The sequence below is a fragment of the Sorex araneus genome, chromosome 4 (assembly GCF_027595985.1).
Source record: "Sorex araneus isolate mSorAra2 chromosome 4, mSorAra2.pri, whole genome shotgun sequence".
Taxonomy (NCBI): Eukaryota; Metazoa; Chordata; class Mammalia; order Eulipotyphla; family Soricidae; genus Sorex; species Sorex araneus.
The window spans coordinates 205,443,898-205,467,541 of record NC_073305.1 but is presented as its reverse complement, the minus strand read 5'-3'; the positions used below and the strand labels follow the sequence as shown (position 1 = coordinate 205,467,541).

The 23,644-nt window shown below is 52.5% G+C and overlaps 1 protein-coding gene across 1 annotated transcript; it reads left to right on the top strand.

Annotated features, from left to right (window-relative positions):
- The first annotated feature begins 6,278 nt into the window (after nucleotides 1–6,278).
- On the top strand, nucleotides 6,279–8,147 carry C4H16orf54 (chromosome 4 C16orf54 homolog). The gene is made up of 2 exons (XM_004615873.2): nucleotides 6,279–6,413; nucleotides 6,659–8,147. The coding sequence occupies exon 2, from the start codon at nucleotides 6,659–6,661 to the stop codon at nucleotides 7,328–7,330; it is 672 nt and encodes a 223-aa protein (XP_004615930.1). The 5' UTR covers nucleotides 6,279–6,413; the 3' UTR covers nucleotides 7,331–8,147.
- Nucleotides 8,148–23,644: the final 15,497 nt, after the last annotated feature.

The window sequence follows — 23,644 nt, the reverse complement described above, 5'->3', positions numbered from 1 at the left end:
AGTACTCAGGGCTTACTACTGGCTCTGTGCTCAGAAGTGACTCCTGGCAGGGTTTGGGGGACCATATGGAGGGCCAGGGCTCAACCCAGAAATAGTCACATACAAGGCAAATGCCTTAATCCTTGTTCTACCTGCCTGGCCCCCAAACAAAGCATTTGGGTTTGGGTTTCTTTTTTCTTTTTTGTTTGTTTGTTTGCTCTTTGGCCATACTTGGCAGTGCTCAGTGTTTACTCCTGGCTCTACACTCAGGGATCACTGTGTCATACTGGGCAGTGTTCAGGGGAGCCTCTGAGTTGCCAGGGATTGAACCAGAATTGGCCACATGTAAGGCAAGCGCCCAGTCCACTTGATACCGTCTCTCCAGTCCCCAAACAAAGCTTTGTGTTACTGGAGTTGAGATAACATGGTTGTAATAATTTACATTACAAGCTTGGGGTGTGCACAATTCCGGCCCCTCCACATCGTCCAGATTGTCCAATACCCCCAGCACCATCTTGCTGTCCCTGCCCTCCCACCACACCCTTGCTAACTTCAGTTCAGGTGTCAAAGTCCAGAAGGTCACCGTCATTGAATATTGTCACTCCCTTGTGCTGCCTCTTCACACACCCTGTACGAGTGAGTTCATTCAGCATGTGTGCTTCTCCCTCTTCATTAAAAATGCCCCCCTCTGGGAAAAGGCAGCTCAGATAGAAAAGGGAACACCAAGTAGAGGATGTCGGGAGGACCCATTCGGGTTGGAAGATGCGAACTGAAAGTAGACTATAGACCGAACATGAAGGCCACTCAATACCTCTATTGTGAACTACAATACCCAAAAGGAGAAAGAACAAAAGGCAATGCCCTGCCGCAGAGGCAGGGTGGGGTGGGGAGGATGGGATAAGGGTGGTGAGAGGGATTCTGGGATCATTGGTGGAGGAGAACGGGCACTGGTGGAGGGATGGGTAAACGGTCACTGTATGAGTGAAATGCAAACACAAAAGTTCATAAGTTTGTAACTGTACATCACAGTGATTCTCTAATAAAATAAATAAATAAATAAATAAATAAATAAATAAAGGGCCCCCTCTGCCGGAAGATGTCAGGGTCCTGGCCAGTGGACACCGGCACCCCTCTAGTTCCATCCAAATTGTAGCAAAAGGCAAGATTTAATCTTTTCTTCCTTCTTTTCTTTTTTTCTAATTTTAGGTCACACCCAGAGGTGTTCAGGGGTTACTCCTGACTCTGCACTCAGGATCACTCCGGGTGGTCTGGGGGACCATTTGGGATGCCGGGGATTGAACCTGGGTTGGCTGTGTTCAAGGCAAATGCCCTCCCTGCTGTACTATCGCTCCGGCTCTTGGATGTCCTTAACTGTCTCTCTAACGCCCGCCACCTCACCTCACAGATATAATGGGGTTCGCCTGCCACCACACATCAGAATCACCTGGAAAAGCTAACAAAGATTGAAACCTGGGTTCTGCCCCTGAGGTTCTGATTTCCTCCTAGGGGTGGAAATGTAACCTTAGTAACCTGGGAATATATCTCAGATGTGCTCATGGCCTTGAGGTAGTCCAGACTCTGCTGTGCAACATGACAGGCTTGGGAATGTCTGCTTCCCTACTCTCCTGCCAGGTGCCTTCGAATGCCCAGCCCCGTCAGATGTTCTAGAAAACGGAACCCTCGTCTTTGTTCTATTTTGTTTTGTTTTGGGGCTACAACTGGTGATACTCAGGGGTGGCTCCTGGCTCTGTACTCAGGAATCACTCCTGGTGGGCTCAGAGGACCATATGGGATGCCGGGGATTGAACAAGACAGAGACTGACAGACAGAGATAGACAGAGACAGAGAGACAGACAGAGAAAGAGAGACAGACAGACAGAGACAAAGAGAGACAGAGACAGTGAGATGGACAGAGAAAGAGACAGAGACAGACAGACAGATAGAGACAGAGAAAGAGACAGTCAGAGACAGAGAGACAGAGAGAGATAGAGAGGCAGAAACAGAAACAGAGAGACGGACAGAGACAGAGAGACAGACAAAGAGACAGAGAGACAGACAAAGAGACAGACAGAGACAGAGATAGACAGACAGAAATAGAGAGAGATAGACAGAAACAAAGAGATGGACAGAGATAGAGTCAGAAACAGAGACAGAGAGACAGACAGAGACAAAGGCAGACAGAGATAAAGAGACAGAGACGGACAGAGACAGACAGGCAGACAGACAAACAGACAGAGTCTAAGCCAGGCAGCAGCTCAGCCCCTTTCCCTTTTTCCTGCCGTAGCAGCTCTAGGCCTGGCTGCCACTGGGGTCGTTAGGGGGCACTAAGGTGCCCTGAGAGACAGGGCCACACTCAGTCCTCCCGAGTCAGGGAATCTGCCCGCAGGAGAGCAGCACAGCCCGACGAGCGGAACTGACCCAGCACCCAGCCCTGAGAACCTCCTCCCTCGTGGTTCCAGCACAATCGGGCTCAGCCCTGACCACCGGGGCAGCCCCCAACCCAGAGGCAGGTCTGCCTCCCAGGCTCCGGGCTGTCTGCGAGTCGTTTCCTGGTTCCTTTTCCCAGCAGTTCTTGAGCAGTGGCATGAGACCTTCAATCAGGACAGCTGCGTTCTGCAGCCCCGTCACTAACCCGCACTCCTGGAAGTGAGGACGCTGAAATTTTTTTTTTTTTTTTTTTTGCTTTTTGGGTCACACCCAGTGATGCACAGGGGTTACTCCTGGTTCTACACTCAAGAATTACTCCTGGCGGTGCTCAGGGGACCATATGGGATGCTGGGAATGGAACCCGGGTTGGCCGCGTGCAAGGCAAATGCCCTACCCTCTGTGCTATTGCTCCAGCCCCTGAAAGAATCTTTTAATACTTGGTTCAACTTCTGAGAGTATTAAAGTTCTTACTGGGGGCAAGAACGAAAGCACAGCGGGAAGGGTGTTTGCCCTGCATGCGGCCGACCCAGGTTCCATCCCCGAGCATCCCATATGGTTCCCCAAGCACTGCCAGGAGTAGTTCCTGAGTGCAGTGCCAGGGCATTGCTGGGTGTGACTCCAAAACAAACAAACAAATAAAGTTCTTATTGAACAAACCCATCGAGGGGTTCTTTCTAGGGCACAGCGGGTGCCCTCAGCACATGGGCATTGTCGCAGAGCCATCGCTCCAGCATCCATCTCCAAAACATTTCAGCTCCGAAACATTTCAGCTCCTCAAGCTGAATATGTTTCCCCAATGCTCACCTCTCCTCTCCTCCTCCCCAGCACCCACATTCCTCTTTCTATCTCTGAGGCTGATGATGCATCTCCTGACACCACGGTGTCCTGGATCTTTGCACCTGGCTGGTTTGACTGCACTGTGTTTGCAAGGCTCAGCATCTCGTCAGTCTCTCAGAATTTCCTCCTCTTGGCCAGGGATATGGCTCCAAGCTGGAGCACACGTGTGTGAAGTCCAGAGGAGAGTTCCCGTATCATGTGAAACCCTGGTTCAATCCCTGGCACCCTCCTCCACCAAAAAACAATTTCCTTCCTTTAGGGGGTTAAATAACATTTTACTGAGGTCATAGGACATTTTGTCTCTCTTCGCCCCTAATGACATTTGTTTCCGTCTCTGACTACCATGAATCATGCTTATATAAACTCTGGTGTGTTCTGTTGGAGTCTGCTTCCAATTCTTGTGTCTATATGTAGAAGTATGACTGTTGAATCACAGGATTACTTTATATTTCGCGATGAATTAGTTTAAAAAACTTTAGATTTTGGGGCTTTGTTTCAGGTGTTTTGTCTTGGGGGCCATGCCTGGCAGTGCTCAGGGGCTGTTCTGGCTCTGTGCTCAGGAGTGATCCCTGACAGTGCTCAGGGATCCACGTGCAGTGCTGGAGATTCGAACCAGGGTGTGCAGGAGGCATGCAAGCACCTTAACTCCTGTACTCTCACTCCAGACCCCTTTTAACACATTTTCTATTTGAACTGTTTTGTATTTTGAGCCATATCCAGCGGTGCTCAGGGCTCTCTCCCAGTTCTGCACTCAGGGATCAGTCCTGGCAGGCTCAGGAGACCATCTGGGGTGCTAGGGATCCAACCCGGACTGGCCCTGGGCAGTGCCAGTGCCCTCCCCACTGGTCTATTGCTCCTGCCTCTTAAAATGTTTTTTGTGTCCAGTACAATGGTACCAAACTCAGACCTATTTTGGGGAGGCTCCCAAGTGGTATTCAGGGGCCCCAGGGGCCACTCCCAGCAGTACTCGGACAGCAGCTGGCTCAGTGCTAGAAGCTGAGGCCGTGGTGCTGCCCAGGGCCTTGCTGACAGCCACTAGCCCCACACACCTAGTACCCGCAGGCCTCTGGGGTTACATCTAGTGCTCAGGGAGCATCCAGTGCGACACCCTGTAATGCTCAGGGGCTCCCAAAGCTACACATGACAATCAATGCTTAGGGGGTCCTTGTGGTGCCATGAACCCAATCTAGGTCACCCTCATACAAAGCGTTCTCCCTAAGCCCTGTATACCTCCCTGACCCCTTGACTTTATTTTATTTTCATTATTATCATCATGGGGACACACTTCATGGTGCTCAGGGGCCACTCCTGGCACAGGGGATCAAACCCGGGTCCTACCCACACAGAACATGTGCTCTCCAGCCCCTTCTCAACTTTCCTAAGGCAAAGGGCTCCATCACATTCGAGAGCCGTCGGGTTTCTGCATATGTCATAAGCCCCGGAGCCCTGAGACTCTCCCCCTTCCTCCTGGTTGCCCCCCCTGCACCCACCCCGTCCTCCTTCCGGCACCTTCCTCAAAACTATCAGAACAGCACAACCACGTATCAGCCCGGGCAAGCACTGCAACTAAAGCATGCGGCCCTGCTCGTTGCATCAACAAGAACAAAGGAGGGAAGGGAAGAGAAGAAAAGAAAGGATAAGGGGAAAAGCCAGGGCGGAACTGAGTCCATTTGCCTTTGTGACCACCTTTAGCAATGGTCTAATTTCTCAGTAATTTTTAGCTAATAATATTAGCTAATAATTCACTGATGTTTCAGCATTTTATGTGACCTTCCATGTGAAGTGGCTGCCTCTGTGCCAAAGGAAAGATGACTAGCTCATCCCAGTTGCTGGTGCTCCGGCAGAGGCTCAGGCCAGCCCTGTGGCCCACATTCCTCATATGTGGTTTGGGCAGGACCCCCACCCCTCCTGCCTTGTCATCTATCAGTGTGGCAGCCACACTGCCCTCTAAGGCATGGGCCCTGCTCCCAGCCCTGGGACCTTCATTCCGACCAGCATCAGCAAATACATAGGAGCGATATTATGATACATCCCCCGCCTCTCCCTGAGGCCTGACGTCTGCTGTTCAATAGTTCCCTCACAGATTATTCCAGCTAAAATGGGGATAAATTTTGTCTGAAGACCAAGATGTAGGTTCCTGGGGCTGGAGAGAGAGCACAGCAGGGAGGGCGTTTGCCTTGCACACAGCCGACCCTGGTTTGATCCCCGGCACCCTACGTGGTTTCCTGAGCACCACTAGGAGTAATTTCTGAATGCAGAGCCAGGAGTAAGTCCTCAGAATCACTGGGTGTCACCCCCAAACAAAACAAAACAAAAAAAGTATGTTCCTGGACCAGAGAGAGAGAGATCATGGAGCTGGTAAAACGCTTTGCATGCGGCTGACCTGGGTTCAATCTCTGGCACCACATCTAGCTCCGTTGCCGGGAGTGACTCCTGAGCACAGAGCCAGGAGTAATCCTTGAGCACCACTGGGTTGCCCTATGAACAATGTTCCTGGGGGTTGGAGAGATAAGACAGTGGTTAAGGCAATTTCCTCCCATGCAACTGATCGGGGTCAGATCTGGGGCACCACAAGGGCCCCCCAGCACTGCCAGGAGGGATCCCTGAGCAGAGTCGGGAGGAAGAGTAAGCACCGCTGGCTGTGTCCTCCCCCACCGCGCCCCTGCCCAGAACAGAGCCTATTCCCGAAACACATATCTCTGCCTGGCACGGGAGAAGCCTGGGCACCAGGGCACCTGGAGGCGGGGTGGCGGGCTCCAGTTGGCAGGACCCGGCACGCCAGCGGCCATCTCCCTCTCCTCTCTGTTGACTTCCAGAAGAACGTTCTGGGGCTGGGGCCTGCGCGGAGTTCAACACTGCCGCCGTCCTGCAGGCCCCACCTCGCCCCGGAAACGCCTCCTCACCGCAGCAGTGACCACATCCCCCGGGTTGCCTTGGAAACACTCCATGGGGGCAGGGGAGTTGGGGTGCCGTTGCCCAACAACAAAGGGCGCCCCTTCCGCCCTTATCTGAGGAGACCGCCCTGAGCCCTCCGGCATGGCCCTGGAGGAGCAGCTCTGAGGAGCGCGGGTTCGAGCCGCTGCCGCAGGGTCTGGGCTGGAGACAGCAGCGTGGACAGGCCTCGCTCAGGGGCTGCAGGGAGCAAGAACGACCCAGAGCAGGGCTGTGAGGTAAGGGCGCATCCCAGGGACCGGCTGAGGGGGCTTCTCACACCCACCGCAGCCCTGGGTTAGCGGGGCGGGCTGAGGCGGCCCCCGCTCTGGGCGCTCAGACTTCCTGTTCTCTCTGGGGTCCCTTTGCGCCTGTTTCTCTGCAGGTAGCCGGCCCCTCCCCTCTCCCTCTCCCGGCTTCTGGGCGCTCTGGAACATTCCCTGATCTGTGCCACCCCCACCTCCTCTGCATCTTGTCTTCGCAGATGCCTGGCACTCCACAGCAGCCCTCTAGCCTAATGGAGGGGACCCCCACGTCGGAGTCTACCCCGTGGCCCCCGCTGCCCTGCGGGCCCTGTATCCCCATCATGCTGGCCCTGGCGAGCCTGGCCGCCTTCTTCCTCCTGACGACAGCCGTGCTGGCCGAACGCCTGTTCCGCCGTTCTCTGCGTGCAGCCCCCCGGGAACTGGCGCCCACCCTGGTCTGGCGCCCCGGAGGAGAGCTGTGGATCGAGCCCACGGGCACCGCCCGGCAGCGCTCTGAGGACTGGTATGGCTCCGTGGTGCCCCTGCTGACCGAAAGGGCCCTGGACCCCCCCAGCCCCGGGGGCACCTTAGAGCTCCGAGCCACAGCACCCCCTGACCCCTCAGTCCCACACATCCTTCCCAGGCCCTCGCCACCCCCGGTCCCACCTAAGCCCAATGGTAGCACCTTCTGGGGGCCCCCGGCCTGGAAAGCCAGGCCCCACGGCCCCGGCCTGGTGAGCTGGACAGAGCCTGCGCCGCAGCCAGACACCAGTATCCACGTTGGGAGCCCCCCGGCCCAGAGGCTGCGGCCGGGCAGCCCCGAGCCCGAGTGGGGCCTCCAGCCACGGGTCACCCAGGAGCAGATCTCGGCTTTCTGGAGGCGTGAAGGCCGCACCAGCGTCGGGTTCTGAACCCCCGGGATCCAGCGGCCTGACTCCCCCACCCCCACCTCAGGCTCCAGGCAGGCCCCTGGCCGCCACCTAAAGGCCCAGGTAGGTGCCCAAACCTTTGACATGTCAGGCCCTGGCGCTGGTTGTAGCCGGCTGGGTGCGGACTGGCCCTGTGGCAGCAGGAAGATCCTAAAGATGCATCTGCTTGGCGGCTCTGTGGGCAGAGAACTGGACCATGGGCCGGCCCGGGGCCAGGAGACACCAGGATTATGTTCCAGATCAAGAATTCAAAGTGCCAGGCAAACTGGAAATAGCATCCAAGCCAGCCTTCCCCATTCGTCCGCTCTCTCCTGCCTCTCAGTGAAGGGGCACTGTGGGCACTGAAGACCAGATTCCAGGGACCACCCGAGCCAGCTGAGCCCACCGGAGGAGACAGGCATCCAGCCCCCAAAGCCCCAGATCACCCCTCCTGGAAAATGCAGGAAGAAAGGGCAAGACCAGGCCGAGGACCATCTTATTACCCTCACACTGCGGCTTTGACCCCCACTCACAACAGAGAACTCAGTGGGCCACACTGGGGGGGGGCTCCCCTGCCTGGAGCCGGGACCTCCTGACCAGAAGACCCCGAGCTGCTCTTCAGGGCCACACGGCAGTCCTGGGCATCTTTTCTCCATGGCATGGGAGGCCGGGTCCGGGAGAGTCTGAGCTTGTGTGGGCAGTGCTGTCCGGCCACCACAGCTGCCCAGTCAGCCTGGTCACCTTCCAGCCCAGGACAATCTTACTTATAATGCAATGGCCTTGGCCGCAGCCTCCGGGTCAGCTGACCTCCTCCCAGTGGGAAGCCTGACATCTCCCAAATCCCAGCCATCATGTTAGGAATTTTGCTGGGTTTTCACCTGTGCTTTTAGTTACTTTATATTTTTGTCCCTCCCGTAGAGGTTTCTATTTGCTTAATAAATTGATTTCAAAAGGAATCTTTTTTTGGTATCAGCTTCTGTAAACAGAAAGCCGTATCACTGGCTTAAACACAAGGTTAAACACGAAATTAATACAACGTAAACAGAGATATCCAGTTCTAAGTAGAAGGTGTTCCCTGCTCGAGGCGCTGATCCAGCAGAGATCTGATTTTCAGTTTATTAAAAGAAAGAAAAAAAAAAGTTGGTAAAGAGACATTGCGAAGATCATTTTACAATGTATAAAAAGGCCCTGGGATGAAAATAATGTTCTTTGTCACTGATGGAAACGATGTTCTATGCCAATTATCCTGTAAAGGGGGACAGGGAGAGACAGCGCAGGGGGTGAGGGGCTCGCCTTGCAAGATGTTCCCCAGAATAGCACCAGGAGTGACCCCTGAGAAAGACCTGGAAATAGCCCCCAGCACCGCCAGGTGTGAGGGCAGTTAGACATCCGAGAAGCAGCGCAGGCCCACGGTCACGCAACCAGAGGGACAGATGGCCAAAGCCAGCCCCTGGCTCTCCTACTCAAGGAATTAGGCCTCATTTTCCCTCCATTTGAACACAGGACGTTGAAGGCGGTTGAGGGGGGCGGTGTGGGGAGGGAGGGCGAGAAGCCCCAAGGCTGGGGGCTACTTCCCCCCCCAGGAGCCCTCACCTGGGGCAGAGGAATCAGACCTGGTCCTGCTTTAAGAAGCTTCCAGCATCTCTTGGGGGTGGCAGTGGTGACTGTGGGGGCTTAAGTGATGTGAGATAAAACTGGGCCAACTCTCCACGGCAGAGTCCCCAGTTCCTGGCCCATCTGTTCTTCCTCACTGTCACCATCTGCTGTCAGGACTGGGAGTGATGTGCAGTGTTCAGAGGTTAGGTACCTGCGTGCCAAATGCTCAGCAGAGTCAGGGCGGGTGGGAGGGACACGAAGGACCCTGCTGTGTCATCTGTTAACAGAAAAAGTGACTCATGTCCATTACTATGCCTCATGCTCTTTGTCTGTATGAGAGCTGAACCTCAAACTCGGGCCAGAGAGAGAGTCCAGTGGGTAGGGCACTTGCCTTGCATGTGGCTGACCCAGGTTCAATCCTTGGCACCACCAGAGGCATTGATTCCCTGCCAGGAGTAACCCTGAGGGTGATACCAGACAGGAAGGAAGGAAGGAAGGAAAGAAGGAAGGAAGGAAGGAAGGAAGGAAGGAAGGAAGGAAGGAAGGAAGGAAGGAAGGAAGGAAGGAAGGAAGGAAGGAGAGAAGGAAGGAAGGAAAGAAGGAGAGAAGGAAGGAAGGAAGGAAGGAAGGAAGGAAGGAAGGAAGGAAGGAAGGAAGGAAGGAAGGAAGGAGAGAAGGAAGGAAGGAAGGAAGGAAGGAAGGAAGGAAGGAAGGAAGGAAGGAAGGAAGGAAGGAAGGAAGGAGAGAAGGAAGGAAGGAAGGAAGGAAGGAAGGAAGGAAGGGAGGGAGGGAGGGAGGGAGGGAGGGAGGGAGGGAGGGAAGGAGGGAAGAAAGGAAGGAAGGAGGGAAGGAAGGAGGGAGGGATGGAAGGAGGGAGGGAGAGACAGAGGGAGGCGGAGGGAGGGAGGCATGGGGCAGCATGACCCTCCTGTGCCCAATGCTTTGCTCCTGGACCCTGGACATGGTACCAAACACAAGAAAGCCCAACAGAGCGAAAGGATAAAAAGAGGACTCATGCACTTCCCCTTTCTCTGTTAGCTTTAATTTTTCTTTATCTGGGTGGAGCTCCCCCACAAGGGAAATACTGTGTGGACACATGTGCAGCCAGCCATGCCCGCCAACCCTGTGACAACCCCGGCCCTAATTATTTTTCAAACTCACCATCTTCTTTCTATTTTTTAATTTTGTTGTTTGGGAGCCACAGCCAGCGATGCTCAGGGGTTACTCCTGGCTCTGCACTCAGGAATTACTCCTGGTGGTGCTTATGGGGAACCATATGGGATGCTTATGGGGAACCATATGGGATGCCAAACCCAGGCTGGCTGAAAGCAAATCAAGCATCTACCCACTGTACTATCGCACCGCCAGCCCCCCCTTTCTATTTTTTTAAAACTTTGTTGGTTTGGGGACTGGAGTGATAGCACAGCGGGTAGGGCATTTGCCTTGCATGCGGCCGACCCGGGTTTGATTCCCAGCATCCCATATGGTCCCCTGAGCACCACCAGGAGTAATTCCTGAGTGCAGAGCCAGGAGTAACTCCTGTGCATCGCCGGGTGTGATCCAAAAAGAAAAAAAAAAAAACCAACTTTGTTGGTTTGGGGGCCACACTGAGTGGTGCTCCTAGGGTTGCTGCACCCTGTACCTGGGGTTCACTCCTAGTAATGCCCAGGGGACTAACCAGTGCCAGGGATGGAGCCAGGCCTCTTGCATGCAGAGCTATCTCCCCACCCCTGTCTGCTCCTTCCCGACACCACATCGAAGCTTCCTGTGGGGTCCTCTGCTGTCTGAGGCAGCCACGGAGACCAACGCCAGGCCTTCCCCCAGAGCCCCTAAGCACAGTTCTAGCGTGGGCGAGTCTGCTGACCTCATCCGGGACACATGGTTCCTCTTGGGGGCTCTCCTATGGGCACTATGAACCCAGTTTCAGCTCTCCGGGAACCAAGCGACCAGATTCAGGGGTGTGATCCTCTGAAGGGGGTCGGTGTTGCTCCCCGACATTGCCGGGCCTGCACTGTGTTGTTTGCTCATTTAATCTGGGCATCCAGGTGGTGTAAATTTGAATCACAAATTAAGCAGAAAACCCTGGGTCAGGATTTTCAGAGGAGACTCCGTCTTTGCCTCCAGATGTCAAGATTCTTTTTTTTTTTTTTTTTTTTTGCTTTTTGGGTCACACCCGGCGATGCACAGGGGTTGCTCCTGGCTCTGCACTCAGGAATTACCCCTGGCGGTGCTCAGGGGACCATATGGGATGCTGGGAATCGAACCCGGGGGGTCGGCCACGTGCAAGGCAAACGCCCTACCCGCTGCGCTATTGCTCCAGCCCCAAGATGTCAAGATTCTTAAGACAGACAAGATTCTTGTTTGATTTGTTTTGGTTTCAGAGGGGGGGAGGAATACTTGGGGCCACTCCCAGCAGTGCCCCTGGGTCACTCCCATGGGTGCTCAGAGGGTGTGAACACGGGCAGGGAAGAGCCTGAAGCCCCGTACCCTCTCCCACCCCAACAGGCCAGATGCAGTGCTCCCCTGGGGTGGGGTTTGTCTGGGCTCCTCTCCCGACACCAACTTTTTCTATTAGGCCTCAGTTTCCACCTGTCTTATCTCCACCCTCCAGGTGGGAAGCAGCCCCATCCCCGCACACAGCCTGCTTTCAATTTCATCTTCACAGAGGCCTCCTGGGCTTCCCCTTTACTCTCTTGAAACTTGGCGCTGTCTGCTTGACTTCAGGCTGTATTTCAGTATGCTTCATGGTGAATATACTTGTCAGCCGATTCCTTCAGGTCAGAAAAGAACCTATTAAAATCTCCGCATTTTAACCAGTTCAACCAGCAAATAATTCTCCATTCCTCACCCACACACACACACATACACCCCGAATTCTGCAGAGCTGTCGAGTCTCCCCCCTCTCTCAGCCCACCACCAGGGGCCTCTGCACACCCTGGCAGTGGCCTGACAGAAGCCACACAGCCCGCCTGTTTCCACTGAAGGCCGTGCCGGCTTCCTGTGGGCAGAGAAGGGCCGGCTCCCTCCTGACACTGCCCCTCCCTTCGGCTTCTCTCACCTCAGTTCCCCTCCCACAGCCCTCTTCTACTCTCCTCTGCTCTCCTCTGCTCTGCTCTCCTCTGCTCTCCTCTCCTCTGCTCTCCTCTCCTCTGCTCTGCTCTCCTCTGCTCTCCTCTCCTCTACTCTGCTCTCCTCTCCTCTGCTCTCCTCTGCTCTCTTTTGCTCTGCTCTGCTCTCCTCTCCTCTGCTCTCCTCTCCTCTGCTCTGCTCTCCTCTGCTCTCCTCTCCTCTACTCTGCTCTCCTCTCCTCTGCTCTCCTCTGCTCTCTTTTGCTCTGCTCTGCTCTCCTCTCCTCTGCTCTCCTCTGCTCTCTTTTGCTCTGCTCTGCTCTCTTCTGCTCTCCTCTGCTCTCCTCTACTCTCCTCTGCTCTCTTCTGCTCTGCTCTGCTCTTCTCTGCTCTCCTCTGCTCTCCTCTACTCTCCTCTGCTCTCCTCTACTTCTCCTCTGCTCTGCTCTGCTCTCCTCTCCTCTGCTCTGCTCTCCTCTGCTCTCCTCTCCTCTGCTCTGCTCTGCTCTACTCTACTCTGCTCTGCTCTCCTCTGCTCTCCTCTACTCTGCTCTGTTCTGCTCTCCTCTCCTCTGCTCTCTTCTACTCTCTGCTCTCTTCTACTCTCCTCTGCTCTCCTCTGCACTCCTCTGCGCTCCTCTCATGCCCCCAATGAACCCCAGGCTCCTACTGTGGCATTATGGTGCTCAGTACTCTCTAAGAGTAACACTCCAAAGTAATACCAGTGGGGGAGAATATAGCCCAGAGAGGTTCTCGGAACTGCTCCACGACCGTTCCATGCCACAGTCAGTAGTGACCCCAGGGCCAGGCTCTAAAGGCACATGCTTTACCCTTCACATGTGAAAGCCTCAGTTTCATCTCTGGCACTACAAGGTCCCCCAGAATCACCAAGAGTAACCCCCAAGAACCACCAGATGTGGGCCGGAGCAATAGTACAGCAGGGAGGGCGTTTGCCTTGCATGCGGCCGACCTGGGTTTGATCCCCGGCGTCCCATATGGTCCCCCAAGCACCACCAGGAGTAATTTCTGAGTGCAGAGCCAGCAGTAACCTCTGAGCATCGCTGGGTGTGACCCAAAAAGAAAAAAAAAAACATCAGATGTAACCCAATTAAAAAAAAAAAAGAAACACGTATTTGTCCCCCAGATAAAATCAGCCCCTCCCCGCAAATACGTATGAGTCATGAATTCACAGCCTTCATGAGCAGGCGGGAGGCATGTGTGAGTGGTGGGAGGAAGAGACAGAGCTGGGAAGAGGCCACTGGCCAGTGGTCAACTGCCCCCAGGCTCCCTCAAACATGTCCATCCTTTAGGTTTTCCAGCAGAAGCTAGAAATCTGGGGCAGGAAGGAGGCATAAGCTCTGCAGATGTGCACACTGCACATCTATGGCCTTGGGCTCAGTCCCCCACAAATACACACACAGAGACACATGCATACCTCTAAAAGGCTGTATAAGAAAAACAACAACGATGTTAAAAGCGTGACAATAGGGGCTGGAGGGATAGTATAGCAGGGAGGGCGTTTGCCTTGCACACGGTCTACCCAGGTTGGATCCCAGATGCCCCATATGGTCCCCCATGCACCACCAGCAGTAATTCCTGAGTGCAGAGCCAGGAGTAACCCTGAGCACCCATAGGTATAGCCCCACAATAAAGTTTGACTAGAGGCAGGGAAGAGAGAAATGCGAATCTCTATAAATTTTTTTATATTCCAGATGCTACGACGTGAGATCCCTCAAAGGTTAAAGATGAAGGCTATTGGCTCCAGATGAAACCAAGTTTTAAAAGAGATGGCACAGCATATAAGGCAATTGCCCGGGGTTGGGTTCCTGTCACCATAGATGGTCCCCTGAGTCCACCATGAGTGATACCTGAGCATGGTTAGGTGTGGCTCCAAACCAAACAACCATAAAGGCAAAGAGTTGTGACTAAGAAGTCAATAGAAGAGAACAAAATGAAAGATAAAAATGCTCAATTTCCAAAAGAAGGTTGACAGAAGTGAGAACAGGTGAGACAAAGGGAAAAATAATTAGGAAGATGATAGACTGATATCAACTACCACATCAAAAGTGAATGGTCTAGGGTCTGGAGCGATAGCACAGCGGGTAGGGAGTTTGCCTTGCACGCGGCCAACGGGGTTGGATTCCCAGCATCTCCTATGGTCCCCTGAGCATCGCCAGGAGTAATTCCTGAGTGCAGAGCCAGGAGTAACACCTGTACATTGCCAGGTGTGACCCAAAAAGCTAATAATAATAATAATAATCACTGTCAATGTATCACTGTCATCCCATTGCTCATCTATTTGCTTGAGTGGACACCAGTAAGGTCCCCATTGTGAGACTTATTGTTACTGTTTTTGGCATATCGAATACGCCATGGGTAGCTTGCCGGGCTCTGCCGTGCGGGCGAGATACTCTCAGTAGCTTGTCGGGCTCTCCGAGAGAGGCGGAGAATTGAACCCAGGTCAGCCGAGTGCAAGGCAAACGCCCTACCTGCTGTGCTATTGCTCCAGCCCGATGATAATAATAATTGAAAAAAAAAAAGTGAATGGTCTAGATCAGTGGTTTCCATGTTTTTCCTTTTCACTCTTTTGCAGAGGAGGGGACTTCCATGAGGTGCTAAGGGGCTGGGGCCAAGGGTCCTCAGTGGCCAGCCAGGGCCCACCAGGGACTTTCATTGACCTGAGCCGTGTTGCTTCTTGGCCTTGCATGCGGAGCTTCTCCAGGCCCCTCATACTGTACGGTGAGTCTCACAGTGCTAGGGGCCTCCAAGGATACTTTCTGGGAAACGCCAGGGGCTGTGCCGGATATCAAACTGAGTCAGCTGCAGGTGCGCGGCTGTACTGTCTCCCAATCCTGGACAGTGGTTTTCAACTGCAGGTCCTGGGACCAGTGCCTGTCTGCAGGTGCAGAGAGCTGAAGAGGCCCGAGGGATAGCGCAGCGGGGAGGGCGCTTACCTTGCACTCCTCAACCGGGGTTCAATCCTCAGTAGCTCATACGGTTCCCTGAACACTGCCAGGAGTGACTCCTGCAGGCACAGCCAGGTGTGGCCCAACAAATCAAAAGAAAGGCTGAAGAACACTGCTTAAGGCCAGAAAACACACACAAAATAGGCGGCCCATATTGGAAAGGAAAAAGCAAAACTATTTTTCCTGGTGACAGGATCTTGTATAAAGGAAATCCTAAGAAATCCACAAAATATCATTAGAACTAATGAATCTGTCGAGTTTGCAGGCTACACAATTGGTTATTCATACATTTAAGTGCCCAAAAAGATATTCAACAGTCATTAGGAAAATCCAAGTAAAGACCGCAGCAAAATCAAAGTAAAGACCATTGCAAGGACTCAGGTGGCTAAACGAAAGATAGACAACGACAGGGGTGAGATGTGAAGAAATTAAAACCCATGGGCATTGCAGGTGGGAATGTCACATTAAGTATAATGGCTTTGGAACAAATATAATTTGACTGATCTTCAGTAAGTTAAACATGGCCCAGGAATGACCTCTCTAGGTATATACCCCAAAGAAGCTTAAAACTCAGTGAGCTGAGGTGTGTATCATATGCCAGGAGGCTGGAGGCAGGACACATAATACACAGATCTCCTCCAGGAGTGGCTCCCAAGTACCAGCAGGTGTGACCCCCCCAAAATAGTCTAAAAATAAAAAATAATTGGGTCCAGAGAGGTGGTAGAGCCAGTAAGGCTCTCATTTTTCTAATGACTAACGCTGTCGTTACCTTGAATACAGCCAACTCAGGCTCAATCCCTGACTTCACAAGGTCCTTTGAGTGTTGCTAAGAGCAATTCCTGAGTACCAAGCAATCAGTAACCCCCAAAATATATTTTCAGGGTCAGGGATATACCTGCTTCATAAATTCATCCCAGAAAGGAAAGAATGAAGGAAAGAGGGGCTGGAGTGATAACACAGCGGGTAGAGCATTTGCCTTGCATGCGGCCGACCCAGGTTAGATTCCCAGCATCCCATATGATCTCCCTCTCCGAAGCACCTCCAAGAGTAATTCCTGAGTGCATGAGCCAGGAGTAACCCCTGAGCATCAGCAGGTGTGACCCAAAAAGCAAAAAAAAGAATAAAGGAAAGGAAAGGAAGGAAAGAAGGAAGGAAGGAAGGAAGGAAGGAAGGAAGGAAGGAAGGAAGGAAGGAAGGGAGGGAGGGAGGGAGGGAGGGAGGGAGGGAGGGAGGGAGGGAGGGAGGGAGGAAGGAAGGAAGGAAGGAAGGAAGGAAGGAAGGAAGGAAGGAAGGAAGGAAGGAAGGAAGGAAGGAAGAGAGAGAAAGAAAGAGAGAAAGAGAGAAAGAAAGAAAGAAAGAAAGAAAGAAAGAAAGAAAGAAAGAAAGAAAGAAAGAAAGAAAGAAAGAAAGAAAGAAAGAAAGAAAGAAAGAAAGAAAGAAAGAAGAAAGAGAGAGAGAAAGAGAGAAAGAGAGAAAGAAAGAGAGAAGAGAGAGAAAGAAAGAGAGAAAGACAGAGAAAGAAAGAAAGAAAGAAAGAAAGAAAGAAAGAAAGAAAGAAAGAAAGAAAGAAAGAAAGAAAGAAAGAAAGAAAGAAAGAAAGAAAGAAAGAAAGAAAGAAAGAAAGAAAGAAAGAAAGAAATGGGGCTGGAGAGATAGCACAGCGGGTAGGGCGTTTGCCTTGCACGCGGCCGACCCGGGTTCAAATCCCAGCATCCCATATGGTCCCCTGAGCACAGCCAGGGGTAATTCCTGAGTGCAGAGCCAGGAGTAACCACTGTGCGTTGCCAGGTGTGACCCAAAAAGCAAAAAAAAAAAAAAAAAAAAAAAGAAAGAAAGAAAGAAAGAAAGAAAGGAAGGAAGGAAGGAAGGAAGAAAGAAAGAAAAAGAAAAAAGAAAGAGAGAAAGAAAGAAAGAAAGAAAGAAAGAAAGAAAGAAAGAAAGAAAGAAAGAAAGAAAGAAAGAAAGAAAGAAGAAAGAAAGAAAGAAAGAAAGAAAGAAAGAAAGAGAGAAAGAAAGAAAGAAAGAAAGAAAGAAAGAAAGAGAGAAAGAAAGAGAGAAAAAGAGAGAAAGAAAGAGAGAGAGAAAGAAAGAAAGAAAGAAAGAGAGGAAGGAAGGAAGGAAGGAAGGGAAGGAAGGAAAGAAAGAGAGAGAGAGAAAGAAAGAAAGAAAGAAAGAAAGAAAGAAAGAAAGAAAGAAAGAAAGAAAGAAAGAAAGAAAGAAAGAAAGAGGGAAGGGAAAGGAAGGAAAAGAAAGAAAAACAAAGCATAGTGAGCTCAATTCTTTTACTTCATTGTACACACTGATAACTAAGCAAATTAAAAAGTGAAAAGGAAGTGAAAAGAGAATAGAAGATAAATTAACTGTCAGGAATGCTGAATGGTATTTTTTGTTCTATTTTTCTTCCTGCATCCACAAAGTCATTAAATTGTTGCCTCAAGTAGGTCATGCACACAATTCCTTTTGCATTTCTGTTTTCCCTAATTGGTTTTCATTAATTATACTGGAATTAAGAAATTGTAAGGTTAGAGGCCAGGAATGTGGTTCAGAGGTAAAATTTGCTTTGCATATACGATCCCCAGCACTGCAAAAAAAAATCTCATAATAATAAAGCATGACAATCTTGAAACCAGGGAGATGGCTCAAAGGGCTAGAACAGGATTGGCACAAGGGGTGCGGGTAGGTGCCCTCCCCAGCATCACTTGTCCCACAGAGCACGTCCAAGAGTATCGCTCAAGTACCAGCAGGTGTGACCCCTCAGATAATCTAAAAATAAAATTAATTGGGTCCAGAGAGAGATGGTGGAGCCAGCAAGGCATTTGCCTTGCATGCAGCTGGACTCAGTCCTTGGCACCCCATATGATCCCCTGAGCACCTCCGGGAGTGACCCCTGAGTGCAGAGCCAGGAGTAAGCTCTGAGCATTGCTATGTGTGTCCCAAAAACCAAAATATACATTTAAAAAAAATTAAAAATGCAGGGCTTCACTTTTCCTTAGAAAACTTCCACCATTTTTTGGTGGTTATACAAAAATGTGTCAACTGAAATTCTCCATGTCAAAAGCTGCCAAATCTCAGGGGATTCCCCTTCTGGCTCAGAACTGAGAAAAAAAAAAAGCAGATCATGCGCGCGCGCGCGCGCGCACACACACACACACACACACACACACACACACACAAGAATTTGGTCATCACAGTTAAGGTCCTTTCTTGATTTTATTTTTTATTTTTGTTTATTTATTTATTTGTTTATTGCGTTTTGGGTCACACCCGGTGATGCACAGGGGCTACTCCTGGCTCTGCACTCAGGAATTACTCCTGGCAAGTAATGCTCAGGGGACCATATGGGATGCTGAGAATCAAACCCAGGTCGGCCGCGTGCAAGGCAAACGCCCTACCCGCTGTGCTATCGCTCCAGCCCCTCATTGTTGATTTTAATAGGAGGAGTAAGTATATTTGTTTTGTTCTTGAGCCGCCCCAGCGATGCTGAGGGATTACTTCTGGGTCTATGCTCAGACATTATTACTCCTGGAGGGCTCAAGGGAACATATCGGGCGCCCAGAATCAAACCTGGTTTGGCCGTGTACAAGGCAAATGCCTACCCGCTGTACTGTTTCTTTGGCTGTGAAAAAGCATTTTTTTGTTTGTTTGTTTTTGGGTCACACCCGGCGATGCACAGGGGTTACTCCTGGCTCTGCACTCAGGAATTACTCCTGGCGGTGCCTAGGGGACCATAAGGGATGCTGGGAATCGAACCCGGGTCGGCCGCATGCAAGGCAAACGCCCTATCCGCTGTGCTATCGCTCCAGCCCCCAAAGAAGAAACATTTTTTTAAATTGGTTTTAATAACAGTGTTGTGTGGAGTTGAAACATTGTACGTCTGAAATCTATGAACAATATTATAAATCAGTACTGACATTTCAAAAAAAAAAAAGTATAAAGAGAACAGCAGAGCCCTAGATATGATATAATCTTGCAACATTTAACTTTCATTTTGCTTAAAAAGTAGCCAAGAGAGAGCTCGGCATTGCGTGGGTGATATCTTGGGTCCCGTTTCAGCCCCTGCTGCGGGCTGCTTCCAGGAAGTAACCACATATCAAGAAGTAACCAAACATCAAGAAGTAACAAACATCAAGAAGTGACCCACTCCCACCCAGAATAGGTCTTCCTGCCAGGTGAGGCTGCTGAATCTTCTAGCAGAGGTGGGGAGAGGAGGGGCTGGAGTGATAGCACAGTGGGTAGGGCGTTTGCTTTGCATGCGGCCAACCCAGGCAGTACCCTGGCCTCTACCACAGAGCCTGGCCTTCCTCGGGCTGCCCAGCTGACGCTAGCAGTCCCCTTCCCCTTCGTTCCCCTCCTTTGATGTTGAGATGAGACAGGGGTCCCGCGCTCTTGCCTGAGGTACTCAACAAGCTTTATACCCTTTTTATTTTTTTTTGAGTCACACCCAGCTGTGTGATCTAAGGGATCACGCCTGCAGCTGGGGAGACCCTCTGGGGTGCTGGGGATAGAACCCGTGTCAAGGCCAATGCCCTCCCTGCTGTATTATCGGTTCAGCCCCAGGGGGCCATATTCTTTAGTTGAGGTGCTTCCACATGTCTTGGAGTGGGACCTCCAAGTGAGGTGCTTGAACACCCCTCTAGTTGCAGTGCTCACACACACCTGGCAGTGGCGAGGCCTGGAATAATGGCCTGGAGCACAGGGTCTGGCACCTGGCATCAAACTCTTGGTCTCACACTCACAAGGTGAATGCTCTAACCACCGAACCATCTGCCCCCTTTATCCCTCCTCGCTTCCACCGTCCTGGTGGTCTAAAGAGCACTTTTCGTCTGAAGCAAAGAACAGCTGCTATTCTGGGCCAAACCTAATTGCACAGCAACGGAGGAGATGTTATTCATAGCCTCAAGGTTAGGTTTCTTCAGCACTTTAAAGTTGGGTCTTACAAGCTGAGCTACTTAGGGCCCCAGAAAGCAGATCTTAAATGTAACTGAGTAACTGCCAAAATGATCGATTACTCAGGAAGTCATGGGAACAAAGTAGAGAGGTGCTGAAACATTTATGGGATCTTACCTACTCTACCGTCTTGAAAGGCAGCAGTAAATTAATATGTGTGTCCATACCACATAATACCACAGTGGGATTTTTTAAAGAGCCAAAGTTAAATTGTTTTCAGATACGGCTTGATTTGCTAATAACGTCTTGCCGTTTCTAAATGCTTTCAGCAATCGCAGGGCGCGGCACTCTAGAGTTCGGGTCCGTGGAATTCAATGACCGCTGCATACAGTGACTGGCTTAGACGAATCTCGGGGCCAACAGCCTGAAGTCCCCAGAGGGTGGGCGAGCAGAGGGGCAGGAAAGGAGAGGGGCAGATGGAAGGGAGGAGGGGCGAGGGGACAGCAGATGAACAGGATGGACGAGAGCGGCGAGAGTAGACAGGGTGAGTGGTGAGTAAGAGGGTCCTGCAGACGGGTGGGCAGGCAGGGAAGTGGGTTGGCTGGTGCATGAGTGCAAAGCGCAGCTGAGCTCTGGACCGCAAGAGGCCTTGAGAAATGGAAGGGAGGGCTGGAGCGATAGCATGGCGGGTTGTGCATTTGCCTTGCACGCGGCTGACCGGGTTCGATTCCCAGCATCCCATATGGTCCCCTGAGCACCGCCAGGAGTGATTCCTGAGTGCATGAGCCAGGAGTAACCCCTGTGTATCACCAGGTGTGACCCATAAAGCAAAGAAAAAAAGAAAGAGAGAGAGAAATGGAAGGGAGCGGAGGAGACGGTCACGCGGGACAAGTGGGAGACGGGGCTGGAGTGTATACCCGAGTTTCACGGCATGGCCAAGCGCTGCCTCTAAGCAGTCCCCCAAGCACCAGCGGGTGTGCCCCAAAAAACAGAAAAAGCAAAGTGGGAGCTGGTAGAAGAACCTGCTGCACACCCCCTCAGCTTTCCCTCGGGAACAGATGCTCGGAGTATTCCTAGCCCTGAACTATCTTTGGGTCCTGAGAGCTGGACAAGGAGCCAGTGCGGGTGCAGAGCCCTCTGGTGGCTACAATGGGGTCCAACACTTGGTAGTCCGTCTCCTGGTCTATTCTCTCTACGCCCCCCTGAGGGAGGAAGAGAAACTTGTAGAGGACAGGGATTTTTGTCTGTTGACTCTTGATCATGCCTGCCTCATAGTAGAAGTGCGGGAACCACTGAGGGCCAGAGGGATAGGACAGCGGGGAGGGCATTTGCTTTATCCCTGGCACCAGATATGGTGCCCTGAGTACAACCAGATATGGTCCAAAAAAACTTACAAGTGCGTGGGGGGTTTGGAGGGGGTGTGGGGGTGCAGAGCGATAGTACAGTGGGTAGGGTACTTGCCTTGCATGTGGTGGTTGACCCAGGTTCAATTCCTGGCATCCCATCTGGTCCCCCGAGCACTGCCAGGAATAATTCCTGAGTGCAGAGCCAGGAGTAACCCCAGAGCATTACTGGGTGTGGTTAAAAAAAAAAAAAAACTAGGTCCTCCACTTTCTGTATATGTGCCCTGGAGCCACTGAAAGCCTCAGTTTCCCCTGGGTAAAATGAAGATGCTCGCACTCACCCGCACCCTCCACCCTGTGCCATGCCGCAGCTCAGGCTTCCCACAGCCCCAGCCTGAGGGGCACAGCAGTGGACAGGGCGTGGGCCTTGCTGGGCCATTACGCAGGCCTGTTTTGGGGCTGACCTTGCAAGGAACAGCTGTCTGGGAGGGTAAAAGGCAGGAAAGGTGTGAGATTCCTCCTCTGGCCTCCGGGCCCCTCCCAGCTCTGCCCTGCCCTGAAGTGGCCAGCAGGCTGCAGCCCGGGAGATGTGTGTGTGTGTGTGTGTGTGTGTGTGTGTGTGTGTGTGTGTGTGTGTGTTGGGGGGGTGGGGGCAAATGCTGTCTTCTGGGCCCACAGTCCAGGCCTCTGAGTGGCAGCGGCCACTGCCTGGCCTCCCTGCAGCCACTCAGGCCGTCTTGAGCTCAGGCATGCTGGGAAGTAGGACCCCCTCCTTCCCCCCACCGCCTCCCCGGCTCTGCTGAGCTCACTCGACAGCCCCAATCGGATTGTTCTCGGAACGGGGCCCAAGTGCTCTGACCTACCACTTTGTGGTCTGGCCTCCTCCCAGCTCCCAACCCTCTGGCCTTCTCTGATTCAACCTTCAAAGCTTACATACACCAAACCAGCCAAGCCGTTCCTTGCCTCTGCGCTTTGGCGACTCTGCCTGGAAATCCGTTCCCCGCGAGGGAGGCGCGCGCTGCCCTGGCCACTCAGAGCCCTTCCTCCCGCTTCCCAGTGCTGGCAGGGCTCACCCATCTCTGAGTCTGAGCTGGATCCTCGGCCTGGGGGGTTCCCTCTCCCATCGGCTGCTTCAGGTGCAGAACGTGTGTCCCCGTGGCTCCAACCCACCCTCCCATTTTCTTGCAGCGTCCCCCTTTGTGGTATCTGCTTGGGCCCAAGCCGTGCCTCCTGCCAGCTGCTCCCTGCAGCCTCTGTTCGGCTCTTTTATTTATTTAAGGAACAGCGATTAACAGAGTTATTGATAGTTGAGTTTTAGATCGTAGTTCATCGTTCTAGAACATAGGGGCTGGAGCGATAGCACAGTGGGTAGGGCGTTTGCCTTGCACGCGGCTGACCTGGGTTCAATTCCTAGCATCCCATATGGTCCCCTGAGCACCGCCAGGAGTGCCTTCTGAGTGCAGAGCCAGGAGTAGCCCCTGTGCTAGGTCACACCAGGTGTGACCCAAAAAAGCAAAAAAAAAAAAAAAACATAGAATGTTCTAGCACCAGAGTTGCCTTCCCTCCACCATAGCTCCTGCCTGCCCCTCTGACAGGCTCTGTTAGATGTCAGCCTTTCCCCTTCCAGTTCCCAGCTTGTCCATGGGTTGCAGTGTCCATGGGTTGCAATGTCCCTGTCCTGACATTCAGAAGTGCCCCTGTTTTATATGGGGGGGGGGTGTCAGTCGTTCTTCCCCCTCGAGTCTGAGGATGGGGCTCCACACTCCGTTCCTTGGAGCTGGAAGGTTAGGTGGAGGTCCTGGGGACACCTCAGTGCTGTGTCCTGTGGGAATGGCACCCGGTCCAGGGTCAGATGATGTGAGTTTGTTTGGGTTTTTCTTTGTTTTTTGCTTTTTGGGTCACACCCAGCGATGCACAGGGGTTACTCCTGGCTCTGCACTCAGGAATTATCCCTGGCGGTGCTCAGGGGACCATATGGAATGCTGGGAATCGAACCCAGGTTGGCCGCGTGCAAGGCAACTGCCCTACCCGCTGTGCTAGCGCTCCAGCTCCAGATGATGTGAGTTTGTGGCCCCTGTATGTGCTGAATGTGGTCCTTGCGCTGGGCGGCCTGGCTGGCATCTGAAGTGAACTCGGGGAGGGGGGGGTGTCTGGCCCTGTTCCAGGCCCCCTGATGGTCTCTGGAGGCAGAAGGGGACAGACCGAGCCTTTGTGAATGAGAGTGTGTCCCCCAAGCGAGAAGAGGCAGCTCCAGACCGGGAGTCAGGGGAAGAGGCTCCCAGGGAGGTGGGGCTCCCCCCAGGGCTGCACCCCACAGGCCTCGAGCACCCAGTCCCAGACTCAGGGGCGGCCCCCAGCGGAGCAAGAGCTCATGTGCAAGTGTGGGAGCTGGACAGAGACCCTTCAAAGTTCCTCGCTGAACATGAAAACTACCTCCCCCGCCACCCCAGCCCCAGC

Coding starts and splice junctions, on each gene's coding strand:
- C4H16orf54 (XM_004615873.2), top strand. CDS start 6,659: ATGCCTGGCACTCCACAGCAGCCCTCTAGCCTAATGGAGGGGACCCCC.